Source organism: Callithrix jacchus, chromosome 17 (genome assembly GCF_049354715.1).
Source record: "Callithrix jacchus isolate 240 chromosome 17, calJac240_pri, whole genome shotgun sequence".
Classification (NCBI taxonomy): domain Eukaryota; kingdom Metazoa; phylum Chordata; class Mammalia; order Primates; family Cebidae; genus Callithrix; species Callithrix jacchus.
Window position 1 is genome coordinate 55205718 of NC_133518.1, and position 26274 is coordinate 55231991.

At 41.7% G+C, this 26274-nt stretch overlaps 1 protein-coding gene across 7 annotated transcripts in view; it reads right to left on the reverse strand.

Moving 5' to 3' along the window:
* The window catches only part of RFTN1 (raftlin, lipid raft linker 1), a 209361-nt gene that overhangs the window by 109998 nt on the left and 73089 nt on the right, over nt 1–26274 (reverse strand). For all 7 annotated transcript variants that reach the window (XM_035277855.2, XM_035277857.2, XM_035277859.3 and 4 more), the window contains exon 3: nt 11974–12160. In XM_035277855.2, coding sequence (XP_035133746.2) covers nt 11974–12160 — 187 coding nt within the window. The remainder of the gene's footprint in view (nt 1–11973; nt 12161–26274) is intronic.

A 26274-nucleotide genomic window follows, 5' to 3' on the forward strand; every position in this document is an offset into this window, starting at 1 on the left:
GTATATATATATATATATATATATATATATATATATATATATATGGTACCCTATTAGATGTTAACATACATTACAAATTCAAATTTATTATCATCAAAATGATGTGGTACTGGCACAAAAATCAATAGGTAGATCAAAGGCACAGTAAAGAATCAGGAATACATTGGGATGTACATACAGAAATCCTGACTATAATAAGGGTGGCATTTCATTAAATGGCAAAGTTAGGTTAATGTAATAAGTGCTCTTGGCAAAGGTGGCTACCTAGAAGAAAATAAAAGTTACACTCCCTTTCTCACTCCCTACCTAACCCACTGGTTCTCAAATGGGGGTAGTTTTGCCCATCAGCAGACATTAGGCAATGTCTGGAATCTGTCACAACTGCAGGGATGGGGGATTTGCTAGAAGAATTTTGTGGGTAGACACCAGGGAGTCTGCTCAATATCCTACAATGCACAGGACAATCCCCCACACAATTGTCTGGCCCAAAATGTCAGTAGTACCAAGGCTGAGAAATTCTACTCTTACCCTACCTTAACCCTCATAGCTAAACAATTAAAGAGGAATGCTATTGGAAGACAGATGCCAATGTCAAACCTGGTTTCTCCACTCCCAAAATGTGTGGACACTAGCTTGGACAAGTACCACTCTGAGTCTCATTTCCTTCATCTTGGCTTTCAGGAATAAAGATAACGTACATCATGAAGCAATGCACAAGGACTCTGGCCAGCCACAGCAGTAAATAACTGGTAGCTATAATGGCTAGTATCAAAAATGAGGACTCACATTAAAAAGTACCTGCAAACACATAAATGTTCTTTGCAAGAAAAGGGGGCATTTTGTTCCTAAGATATCTAGATTGCTTGATGGAGCAATTCTGGAGACTTAAACTGTAGCAATATACTACAAATTCCCCAAGAGCAGGAATTGTGTCTATCTCATTCTCTCTAACAAAGACTACTACCTTAGGGGACCCAACAGATACGTAATAAATACATTTTTAAATTCTGTTTTTAGGAACAGAGAGAAAATAACACACTGATAGCCCTAGAACCATTATTTGCATATAACCATTTGGTGCAGAAACTGACAAGACCCAGTCAGCCCGCTGAATGGAGCCATCTGGGGAGCTCTAAGTATTCTGCAGTGGTAGCCCTATATTCTGAAACCAGCTGGGGAATTAGCCAGGCCTCTGGTCCCACAGCATAGCCATGGGGACTGGGGATACTACAAAGCCCAGAAGATTCTCAGAATTCTCTAAGGATGTTTCTATAAGCTCTGGAGCCTCTGAGCTGAAAGATGATGTATTTCTGTGCCATGAGTCTCAAGATGAAACTTGAGTTCTGTACGCATCACAAACTCCCACTACCCACTCCAAGCTTCTTCAGCCTCATTTTCCTAGATATAAAATGAGAAGTAGGGAATGAGGGAATATCGCAGTACCTTTCAGTTACAAAAGAGTGTATGTATGTCTAAAACCTCTGCTGAAAGCACAGTAATGTCTTCAACAAATATTAACAATAAAAACAACCAACATGAGGACATAGTGAGAATTAATTATAATACTTAAAACATACAGGAATGAAGCAAAGTGCTCTCAGACTCTCAGAAACAGGTGTTATGTGAATACAAGTTACTAATTTGGTTTTTAAAGTCTTTGTAGCCATTTTAAGTTCTAACTCATGGTCGATGAATAGGCAGTGAATGAAATGATATACTCATATTTATAGCATATTTATCATATTTTCATATGCTTAGAGCATTTTTGTAGCATTTACATCTTTGTAAGTGGTTCCATCTTTCAATCATTTAAAATGTAAAATGTGGATAGATTTTAGAGACAATCATTATATCAAAATCTCAAGAACATTTAAATCACTAATAATGATGTACTTATATACATCTGAACGTTACATCTCACCTACTTCTGCATTCATATATAAAAGTGTAAAATTCAATTACTAGTCATATCCAGGACCCATTGCCGATAATCCCCATTATATTGTTTTCAGCTTGGAAAACACACAAAAAAAATCTAAGTTACTTGTGATTGACAAAGAGGAACAAATTTCAGTTTTTTCAGTTCAACAGAGTTGAACAGGTAGTCTATTCAACCCAAGACTGACACAAAGATTTAAAGTAAGACAATCTGAGTTCCCATATTTCATATGAGATGGACATATAAATAGAAAACTCTAACACTTTAGTAAAATATTTGTAATTAAATTACCTACACTGTATGCACATGATTCTCAAAATATGTCTAAGTGTCCCTGTAGTCTACCTTGCAATGCCACCAAATAAATCTTCCTAGAGAGTCAATTTTTATTTAAAGATTATATGTACATGTGGGAAGAGGGGGCCTCTATTTTATTTAAAAACAAATACAGATATTTCATGGTACTGAAGTATTCATCCAAGTTTTAAGATTAACAGGAAATTTCAAAGAAATTTAGTGCTCATGCTTTTGTTTGGGTTGTTCTCTGTCATTTCAAAACAGTTCTGGGGAAAGGTTGGAAATCACCAGTATGCTAATTCTCTCTCAGGAGAGACAGCAAATAAAACTAAAAATAAAATGTGGGGAAAGACACAGGCCAATCAAGGGCAGCTATAGAACAGGGGTGTGGAAAATGAGCTCTCACACCACCCATGCCACCTCTCGTTCTCTCCACTGGGACAAAGGCTGAGGCTTCAGAGGAAGACAGCAAGAGTAAATGGCAAACCATTTAGGAGTGTGGATTGGAAAACACTCCTTCCCCCAAGAGAATGTGTTTTTACACTAGCATATTAGATTGGAAAGTGCAAACACAATAATTAACGGCGAATCCTGAAACTTCAACACACCAGAAAAGGGTGTCAGTCCAGAGCGAGCTGGGAAAATAGGAGGAATAAATTAAGGTAGTCTTGGTGATGCTGGACAGCTCCTGCGGGGGCGAGGTGGGGCGGGGTACGGTGGCAGCCTGGAGCGCTAATCAAGTCCTCCACACACCTCAGGAAGCTCGAGAAAACTGATGAGGAAAGATACCACACCAGAAACGAGGGGCAGCTTCCAGCAACGGGTGTTCGCCCTTTCTAAATCTGAATCCAAAATAATGACCCACATGCCAAACAAACACCTTCTCATTCCCCGCTCTGAATTCACCTTCCTCAATGTCTGCTCTCTGGGAATAAACCTGCGGCTCCAGTTTCCCATCACAGTAGCACTCATCAATCAGTGCTAAACCCACCGTTGCTTTCTTCCCCACGTGTGATTCCAACAATCAGCGCACTCCAGGGCTGCTCCTCGGCCTTGCATGTGAGCACTTTCTAGGGCACACCCCAGTAGGCGCTACTACCCCCTGTGTATTTCGCTTAATTATGAAACCTCTTTCTAGAAGCCCTATAATTCTCCCAAGAGTCAAGGTAATTGGTAAAAATTAGACATGAAGAGACACAAGGCCACTTAAAGAGGGCACTTGCGACTATAATTTTTTAAAGGATTTTCTTTTTAGTTTCAATATAATTTTGTACTTTCCCAATTTGGCCCTTTTCAAATGCCAAAGAAAATGTTCGTGTTATCTTGTAGGCTATAAAAAAAAAGGCAATATAATGCATTTGTACTTCACTTAAGGTCCGCAAAGATTTCCTTTCTTCGAAGGCCATCCTTTGAATGTCTTTTAAAAGAAAAAGAAGAGTGAAAAATAATGGACATCTATTCTTGTGACAAATCACTGTTATTTTTGGCCATGAAAGGAGTGTGTGTGTGTGTGTGTGTGTGTGTGTGTGTGTTCCATTACTTGAAGTCCGTGCTCTGTGGCTGCATTACCAAGCTATACTGTTGGTACTGATAAATATGTAAACCAAAGACAGAGCTATCTCACATTGAATTTATGGTCCTTTCATGAATGATTGAAGCAAAATTTTAGGGCATGATTTTATCCCACTCAATTCATGCAAATACTATTGAGCAACATCTATTCAGGACCTGGCACTCTGAGCAAGTAATGGAAATCCAGAGATGGAAAAGGATTCAGCTAAGGGAGTGGAGGTGGGCAGGCACCTAAAACACAATAACAGGAGAGGCTGAGATTCCAGCAATTGCTGTGGGTCGAAGGCAGGATAGGCAGCTGGAAGGGTGCATGAGTACCTCTGCTGATGCAAGCATTACACAGAAATCTTAGAGGCTGCAAGATGGCAGCAGTGGCATGGGTTAGGGACAAACAATGCTACCCTGGAAGAGTGAGGCTAAAAGAGAAGTTTTCACATAAAAATACAGATTTCTGGCTTTTCTTGAAAAAAGTACAGGGCCTGGCAACGCTGGATAACCACAGGACAGAGCTAAGGCATTGACTCACCACTTCCCAAGAGGTCCCCACTCAATGAGCCAGGCCCCTATAGGCATCTGAACTTGCAAGCCTTGTCTTAGAATAAAGACAGAGTCTTCAGGATTTTAGATTCTGGGCCTTAAGAGGAGAAACAAAGGGTAAGGGCTGAGTACTATTTACTTTCCTGGAAGTAAAACAGCAAAAGCCAAAAGAATTGTTTCTCTTGCATCACTTTATCCTGGGTGGTCAGGGCTGACTCATTCAGTCATCTGTGCTGTTCATAAGTTCTTGGGAGTACAGCTTGCTGATATGGCCTAAGAGGAAAAATTTCTCAGACTCCAGGCATATGGTCAATTTGGGATGAAGCAGCTCACTGCAGTTCTCAGCAACCCATTGCTTCTCCTCTAAGAATCACTGGAGGAATCTGTTAAAAGGACTGCAGTGGCCTTGGCTATGTCGGCCACTAGAGAAGTGGGCCCTGGCCTGAGGGGCTCAGCACAGCGCCACACACACCCTCCCCCAGGCTTGTCTCCAGCGTCAGGCCCCCCGGGGCTCTCATGCCTGCCCTCCCACTGTTTCCCTTTGGACACTGCATTCCAGCTGTTCCACAGTGTCAGTAGTGGGGAGGCCCTTCCCACTATTTCTCTCCCTATTCCAATCTACCCATCATGCCAGACCCAGAGCAAATGGCAGACACAGAGCCTCGCTTTCTAAAGCACTCTCATTAACAAATTCCAGGTTAGGGATGTAAACCAAGGCCTGTAGACTTAGCTGGGCAATTATATAATTTGCATATACATTTTGCAGCCCTAGTAGATAGGTAAGTTTCTTGAGACCTAGGAGCTCCTTAGAGTCATCTTTGCACAGTGAAATTACATATGCATGTTTATCTTTGAAAAATACAACTAAAAGGGATAAATGTTTACCACTTAAAACAATGACAGTTTGGTGGCTCACGCCTGCAATCCCAGCACTTTGGGAGGCTGAGGAGGGTGGATCACAAGGTCAGAAGTTTGAGACCAGCCTGGCCAATATGGTGAAAAGCTGTCTCCACTAAAAATACAAAAAAATTAGCCAGGTGTGGTGGCACATGCCTGTAATCCCAGCCTCTCAGGAGGCTGAGGCAGGATAATTGCTTGAACCCAGGAGGTGGAGGTTGCAGTGAGCTGAGATCATGCCATTGCATTCCAGCCTGGAATTCTGTCTCAAACAAAACAAAACAAAAACAATGCCAGTTATTGTATTCAATAGGCAGACGTGCCCCAGGCTGAACCCAAGAAGGGAGATGTGGAGTTCCTGTTTTCTCAATGTCAATTCCCACAAGCGCCTCCCTAGGTGCCAACATTTCACCACCCTAAGTGTGATTCCAATGAATACTCACTATAAACCCAAACCAACTTGCCTCCCCATGGGAAAGGGAAACTGCTGGAAATGGCAATCTGTTCTAGCCCTGAAGGAAGACATGAATTGGTCAGGAGAGATGCCACAGGATTACATTTTACGGGCACTTCAAAAGATTGTCAAGGGTAACTTTGATTGTACACATTTTCCACCTTCCACAAGAATTTTTAAATTGCAGCCTCTACGTTAACTATAGCCGCTACCCCAATCCTAGGCCAAAAGTTGCCTGATAAATGTCCACAGAGCTCCCTAGTGTCCTAGTCCCTGTATTATATAAGGCATTACTCTACGGAATCTGTAGGCAAATGACTTCAACTCATTCGTGATGAAAAACACACCAGTGACACCCTAGCTCCACGTGTGAACAACGACAATTCAACAGCTGACAAATGGCCAGCAGCATGCATTTAGGTACTGTACTGACATCTACAACCACAAAACCTAGAATTAAACCCACACGCATGAAATGTCAGAAGTGATGTTTTAATAACTGACTTCTCTTAGCCATCAAGTTTCAAGATCTTTAGCAACTCATTCTAAGGAAAACTGCTTGAAGAAAATGAAGGATCACTTAACTACACTTAGAATTCGGAGTGACTGCAACTATATTGTCTGTTAAAAATCACTAAGTGTTCGAAAGAAAGAGTTGAGAAAATGAAGTCCAAACTCTCTTTCTACTTATTCACTAAGTATTTCATGTTCAGCTATTCATTCTTGAGTCAAAGGAACTGACTTGACTAAATTCAATACACTTAGAATTAAGAATAATTCACAGTTCGATGTGTGGCTGCGCCTGCCATGGTAAAATGAAATGGCAGTTATTAGAATTTTCAAAAGAAAAGAGCAGGTAATTTTTCATGGATGTAAGTGAAATCTGTCAAAATGGCAGTGAGCTCAGAGGAATGTTACTGCACTTGAAACTACTTTTGGAATGACTCATTAATGATTTAGTTAGACTGTCAACGGTGCTCTCCAATTACTCAAACACCACTAGAAAACATTTCATTAGGAGATTTAAATAAACTCTTCCTGCCTCATGCTCATTACTCCCCATGTCTGCCCAAAAGAAATCAGGCCCAAGTTAAAGCTGCTTCTCCAGAAACATATCCTTGGTTTCCCTTCCCGTGGGAAGTGACATGAGACACATATCTCATTTACTTAGTTAGACTGCAAGTACCTGGAAGGCAGGCTCCGTGTTCAACTGAGCCCGGCACTTGCAGCCTCTAACTTCCCACCACGTAGAGCTCCTAGCACCATGACCTGAAAAGAATACACGCTCAGCAAGTACTTGTGAATGAGTGAGGGAATCCATGCAGACTTGAGGGGTTCTGTTTGGTGGTTCTGGCATAGCCCAAGCCTAGTTATTTGCTAAAAAACTTTACGTTAACCCTTCAAACACATTAGGTTGATATTAAAATTTCACACAGTCATCTCATGGTGATTCTTCCAATGAACTTCGTTTGGACCGATAGTAAACTAGAAAGTGTATCTCTTTCAGTGTGCGCCACTTGAAAAATGCCCATCGATGATAGACTGGACAGGGAAATTGTGGCACATATACACCATGGAATACTATGAGGCCATAAAAAACGATGAGTTTGTGTCCTTTGTAGGGACATAGATGAACCTGGAAACTATCATTCTCAGCAAACTGACACAAGAACAGAAAATCAAACACCCATGTTCTCACTCATAGGTGGGTGTTGAACGATGAGAACACATGGACACAGGGAGGGGAGCATCACACACTGGGGTCTGTTGGGGGGAAATAGGGGAGGGACAGTGCGGGGTGGGGAGTTGGGGAGAGATAGCATGGGGAGAAATATCAGATATAGGTGATGGGGAGGAAGGCAGCAAATCACACTGCCACGTGTGTACCTATGCAACAGTCTTGCATACTCTTCACATGTACCCCAAAACCAAAATGCAACAAAAAATTTAAAAAAAGAAAAATATTAACCAAGCCTTTCTTTCCCTTTTCCAAGCTAAGTCATTTCATTTAACAGCTTCTATAGCTGTCAGAACTTTGGCAGACTTTGTGAAAAGCACCGTTTTAACTGTCTGAATTAAATATTAATCACTAAGTCTTCCTTTGTTTTGTTTTTACTACTTAAACTCCCTACTGATAAAGAAAAAGTTCTGGGTTTCTTTTTTTGGTTGTTTTGTTTTGTTTTTTTTAGACAGGGTCTCGTTGTCCCCCAGGCTGGAATGGGGGGACGTAACAGTCATGTCGCACTGCAGCCTCCACCTCCTGGGCTCAAGCAGTTCTCCCACCTCAGCCTCCCTGTAGTTGGGACTACAGGTGTGCACCAGTACATCCAGCTCATTTTTAAAATTTTTAGTAGTACTCAGTCTTGCTATGTTACCCAGGCTGGTCTGGAACTTCTGAGCTTGAGAGTCTTCTGCCTTGGCCTCCGAAAGTGCTGGGATTACAGGCGTGAGCCATTGTGCCTGGCCCTGTTGTTTTTTGTTTACTTATTTTTAAGATTGTTGGCGTCTTTTCCTCATAATAAAAAAAAAAAATGCAGTTATTGCATTTGCTACGATATAAAATACCTGTACTTAAAAATTACATTTTACAGCTGGGTGCGGTGGCTCACGCCTATAATCCCAGCACTTTGGGAGGCTGAGGTGGGTGGATCACAAGGTCAAGAGATCGAGACCATACTGGTCAACATGGTGAAACCCCGTCTCTACTAAAAATACAAAAAAATTAGCTGGGCGTGGTGGCATACGCCTGTAGTCCCAGCTACTTGGGAGGCTGAGGCAGGAGAATTGCTTGAACCCAGGAGGCAGAGGTTGCGATGAGCCGAGATCGCGCCATTGTGCTCCAGCCTGGGTAACAAGAGTGAAACTCCATCTCAAAAAAAAAAAAAGAAAAAAAATTACATTTTACAATGACTCTTCAACCAACCTTCACCACTCCTCCCACCCAATACTATTGGAGCTGGAAGTGGGGATGATCCTCTTGATCATCTTTGCCTCAATTTACATGATAAATTACCAAACGTTTGCAGTTTTTTAAAAAAAAAAAGGCAGTTCCAAAGACCCAACCCAACACAGAGTTACCCGAGGAATTTCCTTCTCTGGATCTGCTTGTCCAGGAGTTGAAATGTTCATTAGGGTCATCGGGCAGGCAGTTCAGGAACTCTGGACTGCAGTGTGTTCAAACCCAAGGAGACTGCCAACCTCTCTTTCTTGAAAATCCATCTGCATACAATATCTCATTTTCCTCAATAGTTTGCTCCTTTTTGCCTTTTGGAAAGTAAGCTCATTTGTTCATGCCATCCTCAGTGGAAGTAAAGAACCCTTACTGAGCCTCCAGGTTCACTGCCGGCTTGTAATGCACTATTCCCCAAAGTGGGGGTTCTTATTTCTGAAGAGGGGCTTCCTCACCCACCTTGCCCCATTGGATAACTTAGAGTTCGGTACAAGCCTTGCAAATGATGTAGTATCAGCCCCTCATTGTAGCAGCTAGAAAATGGAGGCCCAGAAAGATCCACTCATGTGCCCCCTGCACAACATTGCTTACCAGGAGCCAAGTGAAACCTGGAACACAGGCCTTCTGGCCACAAGTCCCATGTCCTTTCTTACCTAGCTTGGTGCTTACAGCTCTCCTGGGAGTAAAGTGGCAAGCCCCAATAGTGTTGCTGAGTGTCAGGCATGAAGCCAGGCAAGAATCAGGTCCTCTACACCCTTACTACTCAGAGTGCATGCCACGGACCATCAGCATCTGCCCCACCTGGAAACGAGTTAGAAATGTAGAGTGCTAGGCCTCCCCCAAGACCGGCTATATCAGACTCTGCCCTTTAACCATATCCCAAGGAGATTCACAGGTATATTGAAGTTTGAGAAGTGTTGCTCCATAGCAGGAAAAAAAAAAAAAGATGCATCTTCACTTTCTGAGTTAAGCTCAGGCCAAGTCCTGAGCTCATGTCACCTCCCATGGCAGATCATGCTGAAGGATGCGCTGGTGATCTCACCCTAATGGACTTGTCATCTAAACATTAAGGCCAACTGGATAATCTCCAGAATAGCCCAGTGGATGCCTTATGTAATCTATACAATGCATTTGTCAGTTTTATTTTGTTTCCTTGCTGAAATTCTGATTTACTTACAGACTACTGAGGGGTAAAATGGGGGAAAGGTTGAGAATAAAAGTATTTCTTTATGGAAGATCAAAGATATCCTCCCTCACTTTTTGTCCTAAGTATTTCTCCACAAGAATTGTGGGTAAAGGAACACAGCACGCACTTCATGCCTTGATTAAGAATGCAGGTATGGGAGTCAGGCTTCCCAGGAAGGCTGAGCTCTGCTTGCTGCCATCTGTGTGACCTTGACAACTCAACATTTGTGTCCCAGTTTTCTCCCCCTTTAAAATGGGAACAAAAGTGACACTTATTTCATAGGCATAGGATACAGATAAAATGGTAATGACCAAGCCTGGCATACAGTGAGTGCTCACTCACTCTGAGCTACTGTCATTAGACATATCCTGCTAGTGTGTCAGTGTCACTTAAAACCCCTGTGGCCTCCAGTATAGTTTCTTCTTGTGATTGACCCAGATCATAATCAACAGCCAATCAACATAAAGAAACCAATAATAGGCTGGGCGTGGTGGCTCATACCTGTAATCCCAGCACTTTGGGAGGCCGAGGCAGGAGACCCTCTTGAGCCCAGAAGTTCCAGACCAGTCTGAGCAACATGGTGAAACTTGGTCTCTACCAAAAGTACAAAAATTAGCCAGGTGTGGTGGCACATGCCTGTAATCCCAGTTACTTGGGAGGCTGAAGTGGGAGGACAGCTTGAGCCTGGGAGGCAAAGGTTGCAATGAGCTGAGATCATGCCATGTGCTGCAGGCTAGGTGACAGAGGGAGACCCCATCTCAAAGATGAAAAAGTAAAGAAAAGAAACCAATGTGCAGCCGGGCTCAGTGGCTCACATCTGTAATCCCAGTGGTTCAGGAGGCCAAGGTGGGAGGATTGCTTGAGGCCAGCATTTCAAGACCAGTCTAGGCAACATAGCAAGACCTCATTTCTACAGAAAAAGAAAGAGAGAGAGAGAGAGAGAGAGAGAGAGAGAGAGAGACAGACACACACACACACACACACACACACACACACAGAGAGAGAGAGAGAGAAGGAAACTAATACACATAAAAGGCAGACATTGAGAAAAATCACCCTACCAAAAAATGTGAATTCTGGGTTTGAGCAAACACATGCACCACCTTTCACTTCAAATTCTAATGTGTGTTGCTGTAGACTAAGAGCCCCAGAGCTTGATCAACCATGAAGAAATAAAGGAAAGGAAAGAGGTGTCAGTCTTAGTCACACAACCTCATGCCTCACAGCCGTCCCTCGTGAGCACACCAGGCAAATGCTTTGTCTACCTGTAAAGTGACTTTAAAAAGAGAGAAAGAGGAGGAGTTGCTCTGCACTCTCTCTTTAAAATGTGGCACATGTTGTCATTCCTTCTATGATAGTTGGCCAAATGACAAATCTGATTTCCTTTCCCAGACTCATTTTAATTTTTATTTTTATGAAAGCAGAAAAAACATACTGCTCTCTCTATCCTATCCTCATTGTTCAAAAAAAAAAAAACAAAATTATTATTGCTCCTTTTGAAAGACTAACCCCACTTCTCCTTCCTTAATTAGGCCCAATGGAAATAAAGGCATAAGCATTCAACCGGGCAAGCCAACTGAAAAATACCCCCAAACCCTGAAAATCTAACACAAGACCAAACTAATTATAGCATTTTATTTAGGTGGTGTTTATTTTTTGCATTTTTTTAACTGTCAAGTGATTGACAGAATTTATGGTAGGCTCAACATTTAAAAGTATTTCTAGACTTTGGGGAAGACATTCAGTTTGTACATAGCCTTTGCATGAAATTACTGCGTTTTCCAGCCATGCCTTTTGGTGTGAAAGTATTACACTTTTACTAGCCGTAGCATCCTGGGCATATACTTCTTTCGAGAAGACATTTTTCTAGCTGAGTTTAATCCACTGAGTTAAAAGAGGGAAAGAATATAAAATGAAGCTCTCTACTTGCAGTTGGATATGGTATTTGTTTTTCATCACAGGATGCTAAGAAATCTCTCTGGCTGTCTAGCTTTTCGCCTCACCTGTCTGAGGGCAGAGGCCCTGAGGACAGCATGCAAATGTCAACCCCCTCACCCAAGCCCATCTTCTCACTTCCCTTCCTCTATTAAGCACAACTTATCCACAACAGGATGCTACCCATTCATCCACAGATGCCTTACCTGTCGCTTTTCTTGATCAGGATGGCCCTAAAGATGTGCTCCAGGGGCGTCTTCTCCCGCTCATGAGTGGGCTGCACGAAGGGGTGCAGGGCCGCCAGCGAGAAGCCCTGCTGGTACAGCTCCAGGAGCTGGGTGGGCAGGTCACGCAGGGAGGCCAGCCTCACTGCTGAGGACCCAGGGAGTTCCGCTGGAGTGGAGAGAGGAGAGGCTCATCAGAGACCCACCATGAGGCCCACACAGCGCTGCCCAAGCCCCTCTCCCCTTGCGCTTGGGGAGGATCCTCTAGGTCACTGCTAAAATGAGTTTGTCCCAGTTTTTACTGTCTTCAAACAGACTTTCTAAGTAGGCTGACATTTTACAAATCACCCAAAGGTATTAATAACTGGATGTCGGCCAGGTGTAGTGGCTCCCAGCACTTTAAGAGGCTGAGGCAGATGGATAGCTTGAGCCCAGAAGTTTGAGACCAGCCTGGGCAACATGGTGAAACCTGGTCTCTAAAAAAAAAAACACCCAAAATTAGCCAGTGCTTGTGGTGCTAGCTACTCAGGAGGCTGAGGTGGGAGTGTGGTTGGGCCAGGGAGGTGGAAGTTGCAGTGAGCCATAATTGGGTCACTGCACTCTAGCCTGGGCAACAGAGTGAGACACTCTCAAAAATGAAATAATATAAAATAACAATGAAATGTCAGATCTAGAGTTGTCTTCTCAGTGATCACAATGACCAACTCATTTCCACCACCTAAAAAAAAGAAAAACATATATAAAGAAAGAAAGAAAGAAAGAAGGAAAAGGAAAAGAAGAAAATGATACTGAGCAAATATGAAAATACTAGGTGGCAAAAAGCAGCATAAATAAAGTCAAAAGACCAACTGGAACAAAATTTCTGTAACTCTTAAGACAAAGGGCTGATTTCCTTAATTTGCTAAACCCTCCCCACCCCAAAATAATTTTTAAATGGGCAAAACATATCAATAGGCAATTGCCTAAAAAATGTGAAAGGCTAACCAATATTTGAAAAGACACTCTATCTAACTCAGCATTAGAATTACACAAATCAAAACCAGATTTTTACGTACTAAATTATTTGAAAACTTGGATTTTTAAATTTACTTATTTTTGAGAAGAGCAAACAAGATTCAAAAGTCAAAAGGTATAAATGTGTATTTAGTGAAAAGTCTATGTCCTAGCCCTATCCTCTGCCTCCTACATTTACTTCCCTAGAGGCAATCATTATTATTTTTGTGTGTGTATATGCATTAACAATCAAATAATTCATACAAAAGTAAATAGGCCTATATATTTCCCTTCTCTTCTAAAATGTCAGCATAACATTACACACCTGGCTTTTTAAAATCAATTTTTTATTGTTGTTGTTAATCAATGAGCGCTTGTAACGTTGCTCGGGTTGGCCTTGAACTCATAGCCTCGCCTTTTCAAGTGCCAGCACAACTGGCCGGAGCCACTGCAGCCTCCTAAAATCAATTTTTATCAATTAACAGTATACTTTTCAGTCAGGTGCAGTGCTCACGCCTGTAATCCCTGCACTTTGGGAGGTCGAGGCAGGCAGATCATCTGAGGTCAGGAGTTTGAGACCAGACTGGCCAACATGGTGAAACCCCATCTCTACTAAAAATACAAAAAATTAGCCAAGTGTGGTGGCAGGCACCTTTAATCCCAGCTACTTGGGAGGCTGAGGCAGAAGAATCACTTGAACCCGGGAGGCAGAGGTTGGGAATCACACTACTGCACTCCAGCCTGGGAAACAAGAGTGAAACTGTCTCAAAAAAAAAAAAAAACCCCAAAACCAAAACCAAAACCAAAAAACCCCCAAAAACAGTATAGTTTTCTTAGAGACCATTTCATAGCAGTACACAGAGCTCTTCCTCATTCTTTTCTACAGATCCATTGTGTGATATACCATGGAATATGCAAACTTTTGCTTTTATAAGTCATCTATTAATGAAAAATATCATTCCTACATGATTGCACATGTGTGCGCTTATAGTACCTATAAAAAATAAATGCTTAGATGTGGAATTGCTGGGTTAAAAAATATGCATTGTGTGTCTGTATCAAAACATCTCATGTACCCTATAAATATATACAGCTACTATGTACCCACAAAAAATAAAAAAATTAAAAATCAGAGGTGTAAATATACACACACACACACACACACCCACACACACACATATATGTGCACTGTAATTTTTTCAGATAGTGCCAGATTCCCTCCATAGAGTAGCATGGAGTTATCTGCCATCAGTGATATATAAATGTGTTTCTTTTCCCATACTCTGACTATTCTCAGTGGAAAAAAAATGATCCCTGTGAGATGGTAATATATTTATCTTATTATGAAATTTTCATTTTTTCTTATTGAACATTTCATGTTTAAATGCTGTGTCTTCTTGTCTGCGAACTGTCTGTCCATTATCTTGCCTGGTGTCCTACTGGGTCACTGGATCTTTTTCCTACTGGTTTGTAATAACTCTTTATATATTAGAAAATTTAGTTTTTATTTATTTGTCCCCAATTTGTTGCTTGTTTTATGACTTTGCATATGACAGGTTTTGCCATGAAAAACTTTTTTTTTTTTTTTGAGACCAAGTCTCACTCTGTCCCCCAGTCTGGAGTGCAGTGATGCTATCTCGGCCCACTGCAAACTCCACCTCCGGGGTTCAAGTGATTCCATGAAGAATTTTTTGAATAAAGCTGAATTTACCAATTTTCCTTTCAATGGCTCCTGAGTTTTATGTCATAGCAGAAAGACCTGGGATTATAAAACAATTATCTTGTGAATTCTGGTAATACATATTTCATTTTTTGCATATAAATCTCTGATCAATTTGGAATTTTTTCACTGTAAAGCATGCAACATGAATTTAACTTCCCCCACCAAATGGGTGTAGCTATTTTTCCTCATTGATTTGAGATGGCATATATCACATACCATTTATCATTTATTATATTCCCAAACATGAGTTTATGACTGTGATCCAATTATCTATTTGTATAAAACATTACTTTAAACAATTTTAATTTCACATTATGTTCTAATATTTGATTAAACTATTTCTCACATCTTTCTGTATTCCTGTTTCTACTTTGAATCTCCCTAATTTGTTTTTCTAAAAGACCTTTAAAAATCAAGTTATCAAATTCCCCTTCCCCCACCAAAAAAAATGTTGTGGGTATTTTTATTGGGTCATGTTCATATCACAGCTTGACTGAGAGTGAATATTTTCACCATGCTGCAAGTTCCCATGCAAGAAACTGGCAAAATTTTGATTTGTTCAAGTCTTCCTTTCGGTCCCTCTGGGACATACCAAAGTTTCTTCCACAGTACATATTTATCAAGTTTATTTCTAGTTATTCTATATTTTATTGCTATTGAAATAATATGTTTTCCTTTTTCACTTCTGTAACCTTCATCATGTGCAAGAGTGTTGGGGAAACAGGCATGCCCATCATCGTGGTGGGAGGGAACCTTTCTCTAGGGCAGAGTGGTATTGGCCTTCAATCCTAAAAATGCACATACTCTCTGTCCAGCAACCCCTCTACTGGCAGTACTCCTATGGCTGGACTCATAAATGTCTTCCAAGATATATGGACAAACATATTTACTACTGGGTTGCCCTCATAGCAATCTTAATTGCAGGACTAAACAGTGAAACACTCCAGTGATTAATCCTATGAACCATTAAGAAGATTAAAATAAATCTGTTATGTGCTGATACGGAAACGAGTCCAAGATACACTGCTAAGTTAAAAAAAAGAGGTGCACAACAGTGTTAATGGTATGGCCACTCTTGTGTAAAGAATATTAGAAGGGCCAGGCATGATGGCTCACGCCTGTAATCCCAACACTTTGGGAGGCCAAGGCGGGCAGGTCACAAGGTCAGGAGTTTGAGACCAGCCTGACCAACATGGTGAAAACCTGTCTCTACTAAAAATACAAAAATTAGCCGGGCATGGTAGTGCCCTCCTGTAATCCCAGCTACTCAGGAGGCTGAGGTAGGAGAATCACTTGAACCCGGGAGGCAGAGGTTGCAGTGAGCCAAAGTCATGTTGCTGCACTACTCCAGCCTGGGCGACAGAGGGAGGCTCCATCGAAAAAAGAAAAAAAAAAGAAAGAATATTAGAAGGATAATAGGATGGACAGACATAAATAAAAATCTTTTTTTTTTTCTGGAAGGAATCACAAAAACATCAACATTGAAGAGGCCGGGCCACAGTGGCTCACGCCTGTAATCCCAGCACTTTGGGAGGCCAAGTGGGGTGAATCACCTGAAGCCGGGAGTTCGAGACCAGCCTGACCAACATGGAGAAACCCTGTCTCCACCAAAAAATATGAAAAAAATTATCCAGGCTTGGTGGTACATGCCTGTAATCCCAGCTACTTGGGAGGCTGAGGCAGGAGAATTGATTGAACCTGGGAGGTGAAGGTTGCAGTGAGCCCAGATTGCACCATTGCACTCCAGCCTGGGCAACTAGAGCATATCAAGCAAGCAAGCAAACAAACAAAAAACACTGAAGAGATGGACTAGAGTAGAGATTAAAGGATAGAAGGTCATTTTTATTTTATTTTACACTTTTGACTCCATTACCACCAACAGGAGTCATTTGGGTGGAAGGTTTATGAGTCATTTATATTTTGCTCTTTATATATAAAAATATTATTTAAAACTTTTTAATTAACGTGCTTGTTAAATTTTCTAATTTTTCTTAAATTTATTCTTATTTATTTATTTTGAGACAGAGCATTGCTCTGTCACCCAGGCTGGAGTGCAGTGGTACAATCACAGCTCACTGAATTCTTGATCTCCTGGGCTCAAGTGATCCTCCTATTGACTCAACCTCCAGAGTTGCTGGGACTTCATGCCAGCATGTCCCGCTAATTTTTTAATTTCTTGTAGAGACAGGAGTGGTCCAGGCTGGTCACAAACTCCTGGTTTTAAATGATCTTCCTTCCTGGGCCTAAATGTGCTATATTTAAAAACAAATGTTAAAAGAAAACCTAGGGGTGCTTAACAACCACCTAACATCAGATACTGTAGCTCTCATTTCCATACATCATGCAAGAAATTTACAGGAAAAAAAATCTACAGCAATGATTCACTCTAAAACAAGCATTCAGCATCCTGGAGAAGGCTCCATTAATAAGAGTGACAAATGTAGGGTTAGCCAGGAAAGCAGAAAAGTATGCAATCTCTCCCTGAAGGGTACATTCAGGATATGCTTCTAGATAGACAAATCCAAAGGTAAGTCTGGTAAAGAATCCTGAGCCTCTCCGGATTCCCCATGCACGGAAACCTGTCAAGGTGTCTCACAAGTGGCTTCTTAGATGCAGGCGAGGGGCCCTCTGCTCTAAAGCTTGTCCTGAATCCCAAGGCTTACAGCAGGGGTCCCTAACCCTGGAGCTGCCCAGCAGCAGATGAGCGAGCATTACTACCTGAGCTCTGCCTCCTGTCCCGTCAACAGTGGTATTTGATTCTTTTAGGAGCGTGAACTCTATTGTGAACTGTGCATGCGAGGGATCTAGGTTGTATACTCCATACGAGAATCTAATGCCTGATAATCTGTCACTGTCTTCCATTACCCCTAGATAGGACTGTCTAGTTGCAGGAAAACAAGCTCAGGACTCTCACTGATTCTACATTGTGAGCTGTATAATGATTTCAATATATATTACAATGTAATAATAACAGAAATAAAGCATAGAGTAAATGTAATTCGTTTGAATCAACCCCAAATCACCCCCCTACCCCCATCCACGTAAAATCTGCCTTCCATACAACCAGGCCCTGGTGTCAAAAAGGTTGGGGACCATTGCTTTAGAGCAAGGTTCCTCAAAGTGCATGCTCTGGTCCAGCAGCGGCTGGGAACTTGATAGAAATGAGAAAACCTGGGTCCCACCCTAGACCTACAGAATCAGAAGCTGAGCCATCTGTGTCCCACAAGCCTCCCAGGGAGTTCAACTGCCCCAAAGAGTTTCACCTTGTCCCTCCTCCATCCATTTTCTTCTCCACAGGCAAGGAAACCTGTGACCAGCAGCCAACTTCACACAGCCCAGCTGGAAACCCCTCCCTTGCCAGCCCTGGGCCCAATCTGGGGGCCGTTCGGGCTTCTTCCTCCATCTGCAGTGAGGGTGGATGGTGCCCCTTTGTGTGCACTCCCAGGCCCGAGGCAGGGCAGAAACTAAGAGGAGGCAAGTGAAGAGATATCTCACCACAGGCAGAAACCTTAAGGGAGCACCACAATCTCAGTAATCAAGATAAATAAATATTTCATGTAATATGCTAAAATATAAAAATCAATGCAAAAAGTCAATGATAAGCAAAGTATCAAAATTTTTGATAAATGTAAGTTCAGGGTGGGTGCCAGTGGCTCACACCTGTAATCCCAGCACTTGATGGAGGCCAAGGCAGGAGGATCGTTTGAGACCAGCCTAGGTAATATGGCAAAACTCCATCTGTACAAAAAAATACAAAAATTAGCTGAGTGTGGTGCATGGGCCTGTAGTCCCAGCTACTAGGGAAGCTGAGATGGAAAGATCACTCGAGCCCAGGGAGGTCAAGCATGCAGTGAGCAGAGATTGCACCACTGCACTCCAGCCCAGGGTGACAGAGTTACTTTATAAATAAAAAAACAACAGATAGGATCAGTGTTTTTTCCTTTCACTTCAAGCTCCAATACAGCTTACACAGTACTGTCACTGATTTTATCTTTATTTATTATAAAACGTTGCCTCACTCCCCTCACCCTAATCCTGGCCCAGCCCAAGACCTTCTTTTGTCCTCTTGTCCCAGATCCTGCAAATGCTGGTGTGGACCTTATGGAAACCAGGGGCAGGTTTCATCTGCTGTCAACAGATTACAAGGCTGCTGAACCAAAAGGGCAAAGCTATGTGTGGCGGAGACACTGCTTGTTTTATTTGAAAAACTGAATGGGCTTTTGGTAGGAGTGTAAGCCTTTATGGAGGGCAACTGCACATTGTCAATCAAACCTAAAAATACTATGCAGCACCAAGATCCCTTCTTCTTTGATAAAACTATATACAAGCAGCATCTGTGAGTCATCAAATATGAGACCTCAAACTCGGCCAGTCTCTACAGCTTAATATTCTTTAAATGTTTCAAATTTTTCAAACTCTTCCTGCTATAATAAAATAAACCTTTATTGAGAGTTTGATAATTTATATATTTGCTTCCTCTTATGCATCACACTAAAACGAAAAATAAAAGTAGTTCTGGCTGGGCGTGGTGGCTCACACATGTAATCCCAGCACTTTGGGAGGCCGAGGCGGGCAGATCACTTGAGAGCAGGAGTTCGAGACCAGCCTGGCCAACTTGGTGAAACCCCGTCTCTGACAAAAATACAAAAATTAGCCGGGCATGTTGGCGTGCACCTATAGTCCCAGCTACTCAGGGGGCTGAGGCGGGAGGATCACTTGAGTCCAGGAGGAGAAGGCTGCAGTGAGCCAAGCTCATGCCACTGCACTCCAGCCTGGGAGACACAGTAAAAGAACTCTGTCTCAAAAAAAAAAAAGAAAAAAGAAGAAGACAGGGTTCTATGCCAGCTGCTGTCCTCGCTGCCTGCTAACCTCAGGCATGTGAACGCTCAATTTCTCTATACAAAATGGTGATAACAATATCAACCTGTCTTCCATCACAGAGTGGTTGTAAGGATCAAGTGAGATGACATATGTGTAATCTACAGAGCCCAAAACAATCACTGGTGGTGGCACTGGCCATGGTAAATGCGGGGACTGGTCACGACAACATGGTGTGGGGCCATAAAATCCTTCCCCATTCCCGCCCATAGCTTTTAACCTCCATGCTCCCAAATCGGTGCACTAAAAATATTAGTCAATCAACTGCCTTATATTTAAATGCTTCCTGAATAAAACATAATACCTTTTAAATTTTTATCTTAAAATCTAAAGATGCATCTCCTGTCGAGGCTAAGCAAGTTTATGGCTGTAATTTTTGGTGCGCATGCTGTCAAAGTACGTTCAGCTTCACGGTTAAAGAAACAAATAAAAATGAATCTCAGTGATCTTAGAGCAATAAAAAAAGCCTCCTATTGTAAATATGATGAAAGGCCTTAATCTCATGTTTCTATTTGAACTCTAACCTTAAAAAGACAAAATAAAACAGTTCTTACCAAGTGACCAATTCCCCAGTGTTACTCCTGGGCAAATAAACAGAGGAATGATTTCTCCGTTTGGATGGACAAACCAATCGGAGCCTGTTGGGCTGTTTCTCGCCCTACTTATCAGAGTAACCTCTCCACGATTTCGTTTTGTAACAGTTGCCTGATTTCATTTACAAATTATGTAACCTTGGGCAAGCTATGTAGCTCCCTCCCTATCTCTTGGGGCCCTCATTTACAAAATGAAGACTTCGGATGGGCAATTGCAAAAGGAGCTTTCAACTTTAAAATGCAATAATTTTATTATTTCAATTTCAGGCTAAGGTACCTGAAAAGTAACATTGGATAATATAACAAATGTTTTCAAAGTTAACTGAAAAATTCCCCCAAACCAGAGCTAGAATTGGAATAAGGAACACCCACATGGCATGTGTGGGTAGCTGGAGTGAGGAAGGAGAGGCTGGAAGATACCTGCTGCCAGTGGGCGGGAGAAGCATCAGTGCTGCCCTGGGGTTCCAGCCTTCTGCCTTCCCAGGCACTAGGGATTCTGGGCTAACTGTCCCTGGAGGAGTTTGGGGAACTTTTCAGGGGAGTTCTATGGAACAGATGCCTGCCCAGTGGTGGGAAAGAAAACGAATGTTTTAAGTATCACTGAGGATGATGGGTCCGCTTCATCCTAGAGGACAGCTACAAGGAAATGGCATGAGTTATTCTGAAGCTATGTTGGCTTCCTGGCCTTTGACCAGGACGTGACTCTAAGACTGAACCACATAAACTGTCTCATCGTAAGTTAAAATTTCTAATTATAACTTCATAGTCTGAAGATGAGGGACACTGGTGAGGCTGTCTTAGCCACTGTTATCCTCCAGAAAGAGAAAATGCAGCCTACTCAGAGTGGGCAGCCGCTGCGAGGGCTGCTCACACCTTTTTCTCCACTTTCTAAGGGTTGTGTAGTCTTTATCTGTAGTGATTCCACTCGCCTCATCTGGGAAGCACACCCACATGCTCCCACACTGCCACAATCTTGGCTCACTGCAACCTCCACCTCCTGGACTCAAGTGATCCTCCTGCCTCAGCCCCCTGAGTAGCTGGGACTACAGGTGTGTGCCAACATGCCCAGTTAATTTGGTGTTTTTCGTAGAGAAGGGGTTTCACCACGTTGGCCAGGCTAGTCTTGAACTCCTGCCCATCTTCATCCCATACCAGGGCTTTGTCCTGCTGTGGTGCAAAGAACATTTCTCTCCCGGCTTCTCCCCGGCCTGGGCAGGGGCAGTCTCATCTCCTTACTGGACAGAGGGCTTGGTGCAGATCCCAAAGCCAGTAAGAGAGACATCTGTGGGCCAGGGAGATAAAGTAAACAAGAGACATGAGAGCAATGAACATCGAGGCCCCATCTTGCCCAAGGGGGCAGCATTGTGTCCTTCTTGCTGGTACTGCTAATGGGCAAGTGGGCCCAGTGGTGCCAGAACTTCTAACTCTTACTTTCGAGAAGTCAGAAATCTTAATCCTCCTAATCTTTAAACGTGGAAAGTAATTGTAATTTTATTTTCAATCCCATACCGCCAAAGCTGAGAGCTGGCAGGTTGCAGGGTATGAATGGGGCATTTGATAAAGGTGGGGAGTGGATACCCTGCCCTCCTTCCTATCTCTGACCCTGGCATTGTCCAGGCACAGTGTGGGCATCAGCATCACGCATGGAGGGGGATGCCGTTCTGTCCATTCCCACATCATCACAAGGTACATCACAGGTTTCAAGGACACATCTGCAGGTATTTCATACTGGCCTCTATTTTCTAATTTCTTCTTTTTCTATGTTGGTATTGAGATGAACAAAGTTTAGAACCACATGATTACATTTGAATCTTTTGGAAAGCTTTTTTAAAATTCCAGACTCTATTACCAATAATAGGCTTTTCTAAAATCAAAATACAGAAAGTACTGCTGAAAAGGTATTTTGGGTGGCAGGAGAGTCCAAACATCTTTTGAAATAAGTGTTTTGTTTTTCTTTCAGAAAATAACTCCACATAAATAAATAAACCATTATTCCAAGAGCTAAAAAAAAAAAAAAAGAAAAGGAATGAAAACAGAGAAAAAACATAATCCACAAACCACACATTTCTTAACACTCCAGGGATAAAGTAAATTCTGTTTTTTCTATGACTATGTTTTGTTTAGAAAAAACATTCTGCAGCCCCATTTATTCCCTGGAAACAAAGCCCTTCAGACATTTGAAAGGGCCAAAGTGAGGTCTTTGCTATTTCAAACTTTATTATTGGGAAAGTATCGGCCTCCAACACAAGGAAGAAGCCATTGCATGCAGCAACTGCACATTTCACTCAGCTCTATAAAGCAGGAAACGGCGGGCAGAACAGCAACAGCTTCTGTTATTTTGCTCAGAAATCATTTGTGACTTTAACCTAATTATTCAAAGTCCGACTTTGCTTTTCTAATTACATCCGCTAATGGATCTGTCAATAGCAAGGAGTGCAACATGAGACAGACACCGTCTCCCTCGGGTAATTTCCCTCACAGGTGAAGCTGATAATGACACTGTTCAACCAAATCTCTCTTTTTGTCTTAAAATTCCTTCAAGACTGCTAGTGCTATAACATCAATCTGCCTGGGCTTTGCAGTAGATCCAATTTAGCAAAACACTAACATCAATCACTTTTCGATGCAGGGCTTTTATTGTATAGGGAAGAAATAGGAGTCCAATTTTTAAAATAATGTTTGTGGCTCATGTTTTCTCTATGTGTCATTTCTAAAACTGTGGAATAAGTTAAAACTTTTATTCTAGAGCTTTAAAAATGTAGACTTCTGTCATCTTCTCATTAAACAAATTCATGTTTCTGAAACTTACAAAACAAAATACCTCTCCAGGCTTGGGAGACCACACCATTGAAACGCTATTTTTAAAATCGGAAGTGAAATTTCCGTAACATAAAATTAATCATTTTAAAGTGAACAATTTGGCGGCATTTAGTACGTTCATGAGGTTGCATAGCCATCAACTTTATCTGTAGGTTCTAAAACATTTTCATCACTCAAAAGGAAACCCCATATCCATTAAGCAGTTACTCTCCCCATTCCTCTCTCTTCCCCAGCTCTGGCAATCACCAACATGCTTTCATAAAAAAAACTACTCTTTTTAAAATTTGTAATTTATTTTTGTTGTGTAAATTTAAGGTGTACAGCATGATGCTTTGATGTACATATGCTTGGTGGAATGATTACTACAGTCAAGCAAGCCAACATAACCATCATCTCACATGGTTTCCTTTTTTGCGTGTGGTAAGAGTACCTAAAATCTATTCTCTTAGCAGATTTCCAGTATACAATGTTATTAGCTATAGTCCCCAGGTTGTACATTAGATCTCTAGATTTACTTATCATACATAGCTGCAACTTTGTCTTTGACCTACATCTCCCCATCTCCTGACCCCCCAAACTGCGGTTCTACTATCTGTTTCTATGTGTTTGATTTTTAGTTTAAGTTTGCACATATATGCGAGATTATGTAGTATTTTTCCTTCTGTGTCTGGCTTATTTCACTTAGCAGAGCATCCTCTCGTTCATCCATGCTGTTGTAAATGGAAGAGCATCTTCTCTTTTAAGGCTGAATAATATTCCATTGTGTATATATACCACAGTTAACTTATCCAATCATCTACTGATGGACATGTAGGTTGTTTCCATATCCTGGCTATTGTGAATAATGCGGAGAGAATATGGAGTGCAGATATCTCTTCAACATACTGATTTCATTTCCTTTGGAGAAATACCCAGCAATGGGATTGCTAGATCATGTGGTAATTCTATTTTTAATTTTTGATGAGCCTTCATATTGTTTTCCATAATGGCTGTACTAGTTTACATTCCCACTAACGGTGTGCAAGGGTTCCCTTATTCTCCACATCCTCACCAGCACTTGTTATCTCTTGCAGTTTTTATAGTAGCCATCCTAACAGGTGTGAGCTGATACCTCACTGCGGTTTTGATTTGCATTTCCCTGATGATTAGTGATGCTAATAAGCATCCTTTCATATATGTGTGGGCCTCTTTTGTATCTCCTTTGGAGATATGTCTATTCAGGCCCTTTGACCATTTTTCAAGTTGGGTTATTTGTATTTTTGCTGTTGAGCTGAGAGAGTCCTGAAACACTATTCTTAATACCCTAATTAAACCATGGATGAACACACAGAGGAATCTCAGTAAGACTAAAAGAACGTCTTTAAGCTTATATAAGCCTAAGATTCTGCAGGTCAATCAGGGAGTAACTGGCAAAGCAACAGATGCCTTATCAAATGAGCTAAATTGCAGACTGCCGGACCATAAATGACTGTTAAAGCATCAGACTGCCAGGACAATGGGACTGGGGAGGGGGATGGGGGAGAATTAAGTTGTTATTGGTTTGCTTATCATTTCAGAGAATCACACATAGTCAATGAATTACACACACACACACCCCACTGTACTGTAAAAATTCAGTGTCCTGGTATTTGCAAGGAAACTGCCTCAACAATTTCCATTGACTATATCTATTAATAAAACCCAGAAGATGGCATTATTGCTCACCTCACCAGCTCATTATGTCAGAGAAGACACAGGTTAAAATACAGCAAGAAGCCTTTTAAAGAAACACCAGGTCCCCGACGCATAGCTTTAGCAGTGGTACTCAAATATTAAAAGCAACCAGCTAGAAATGGAACCTGGAGTATTGATAAAATATTGCATATATTTTTAAGTACTTTTGTTAGAGAAGAGAAGACACAAAGGATCACCAGTTATTCAGGATCGGTAACCAAAGTCATCCATACCAAATCCAAGAAGAGCTTTTCGGGAGTCAGAAGAAAGCAAGTTATGTTTTAAGCCATTTTCCTAATGAGTCTGATAACTGACACTCTTGGTAGTTCTCTTGATTTTGAGAGTACATTACGCTGATGGCATAGAAGATTAGCCACTAATGAATATGTACAATATAAAAACTAAACTACTGCATTTACAATGTCAAATGATTTGTCATAGAAATCCTGTATGGATTTTCTGTTATAAAGTGTCAAGACCTTATTTCTACATGTCATTATGGGTTTTCTCCAGGCACTCCAGCTTCCTCCCACATCCCAAAGATGTGCGCCTTAGGTAAACAGGCATGTCTGTGTTGTCCTAGTCTGAGGGATTGTGAGTGTGTGTGTGAGAGCACTCCCACGATGGAATGACATCCTGTCTAGGGCTGGTACCTGCCCTGCATCCTGAGCTGCTGGGACAGGCTCCGGCCACCCAAACCCTGAACTGGAATAAGCGAGTTGGAAAATGAATGAAGGAATGAATACAAATAATAGTAAAATAAAAATGTGTAAAGTCCATGATCATTACACAAGTGCACAGCAATAAACAATGTGGATGAACGTACTTGGAGAGCCCACAAGATTTGTTACTGTTTTTAAACTTCGTGGTGGGAAGAAGCGATCCTTAGGAGTCTTGCTTTGCAAACATTTATCCCTTGATTTAACCCACCACCATCACTTGCTATTTCACCAAAAATTGGGTAAGTCATTATCTTATTTGTTTTTATTAATCTTTCTTAAATGTATGTACAGCTCACATTTATTCCCATGTTTAGTATTAGAACTGTTTTGGTCTTCATGGAGAAGTTGGGTAATGTTTTTGTGACCAGAAATATGCCACAGGAATTTAACTCTTGCTTTTCTCAATTAGCCTATGGTAAAATTGGTTTCATTATCCATTGTTTCATTTACAGTTGCAGTTTTCAAGAACCTACAGACAGCGTTAAGTGCGGACTTACTATGCAGAGGTAAACAGCACTGAAACAATGCTGTTGCAGCCAAGTTCTTAGAGAAAACATATAAGAACAATAAGGCATCTTTACAAGGCACTTTCGAGAAGTCTCAGTTTCAACTAAGAGTATGATTGTTCTGATCCCTTCTCAGACAGGTGTGTTGAAGACAGAGGGTCCCACTAAAGGAGTGCCCTTGATGCGTATCAGGTACGAAACTGCGAACACACTCTGACCCTGGAGTCCACAGAACCCCTCGCAGCCCACATATGTTCTCACCTACCCACCATCTGAAAACTTGAACTAAGACCTAGGCAGGGTACCAGCTCTTTCAGAACAAGAAGGGACATGGT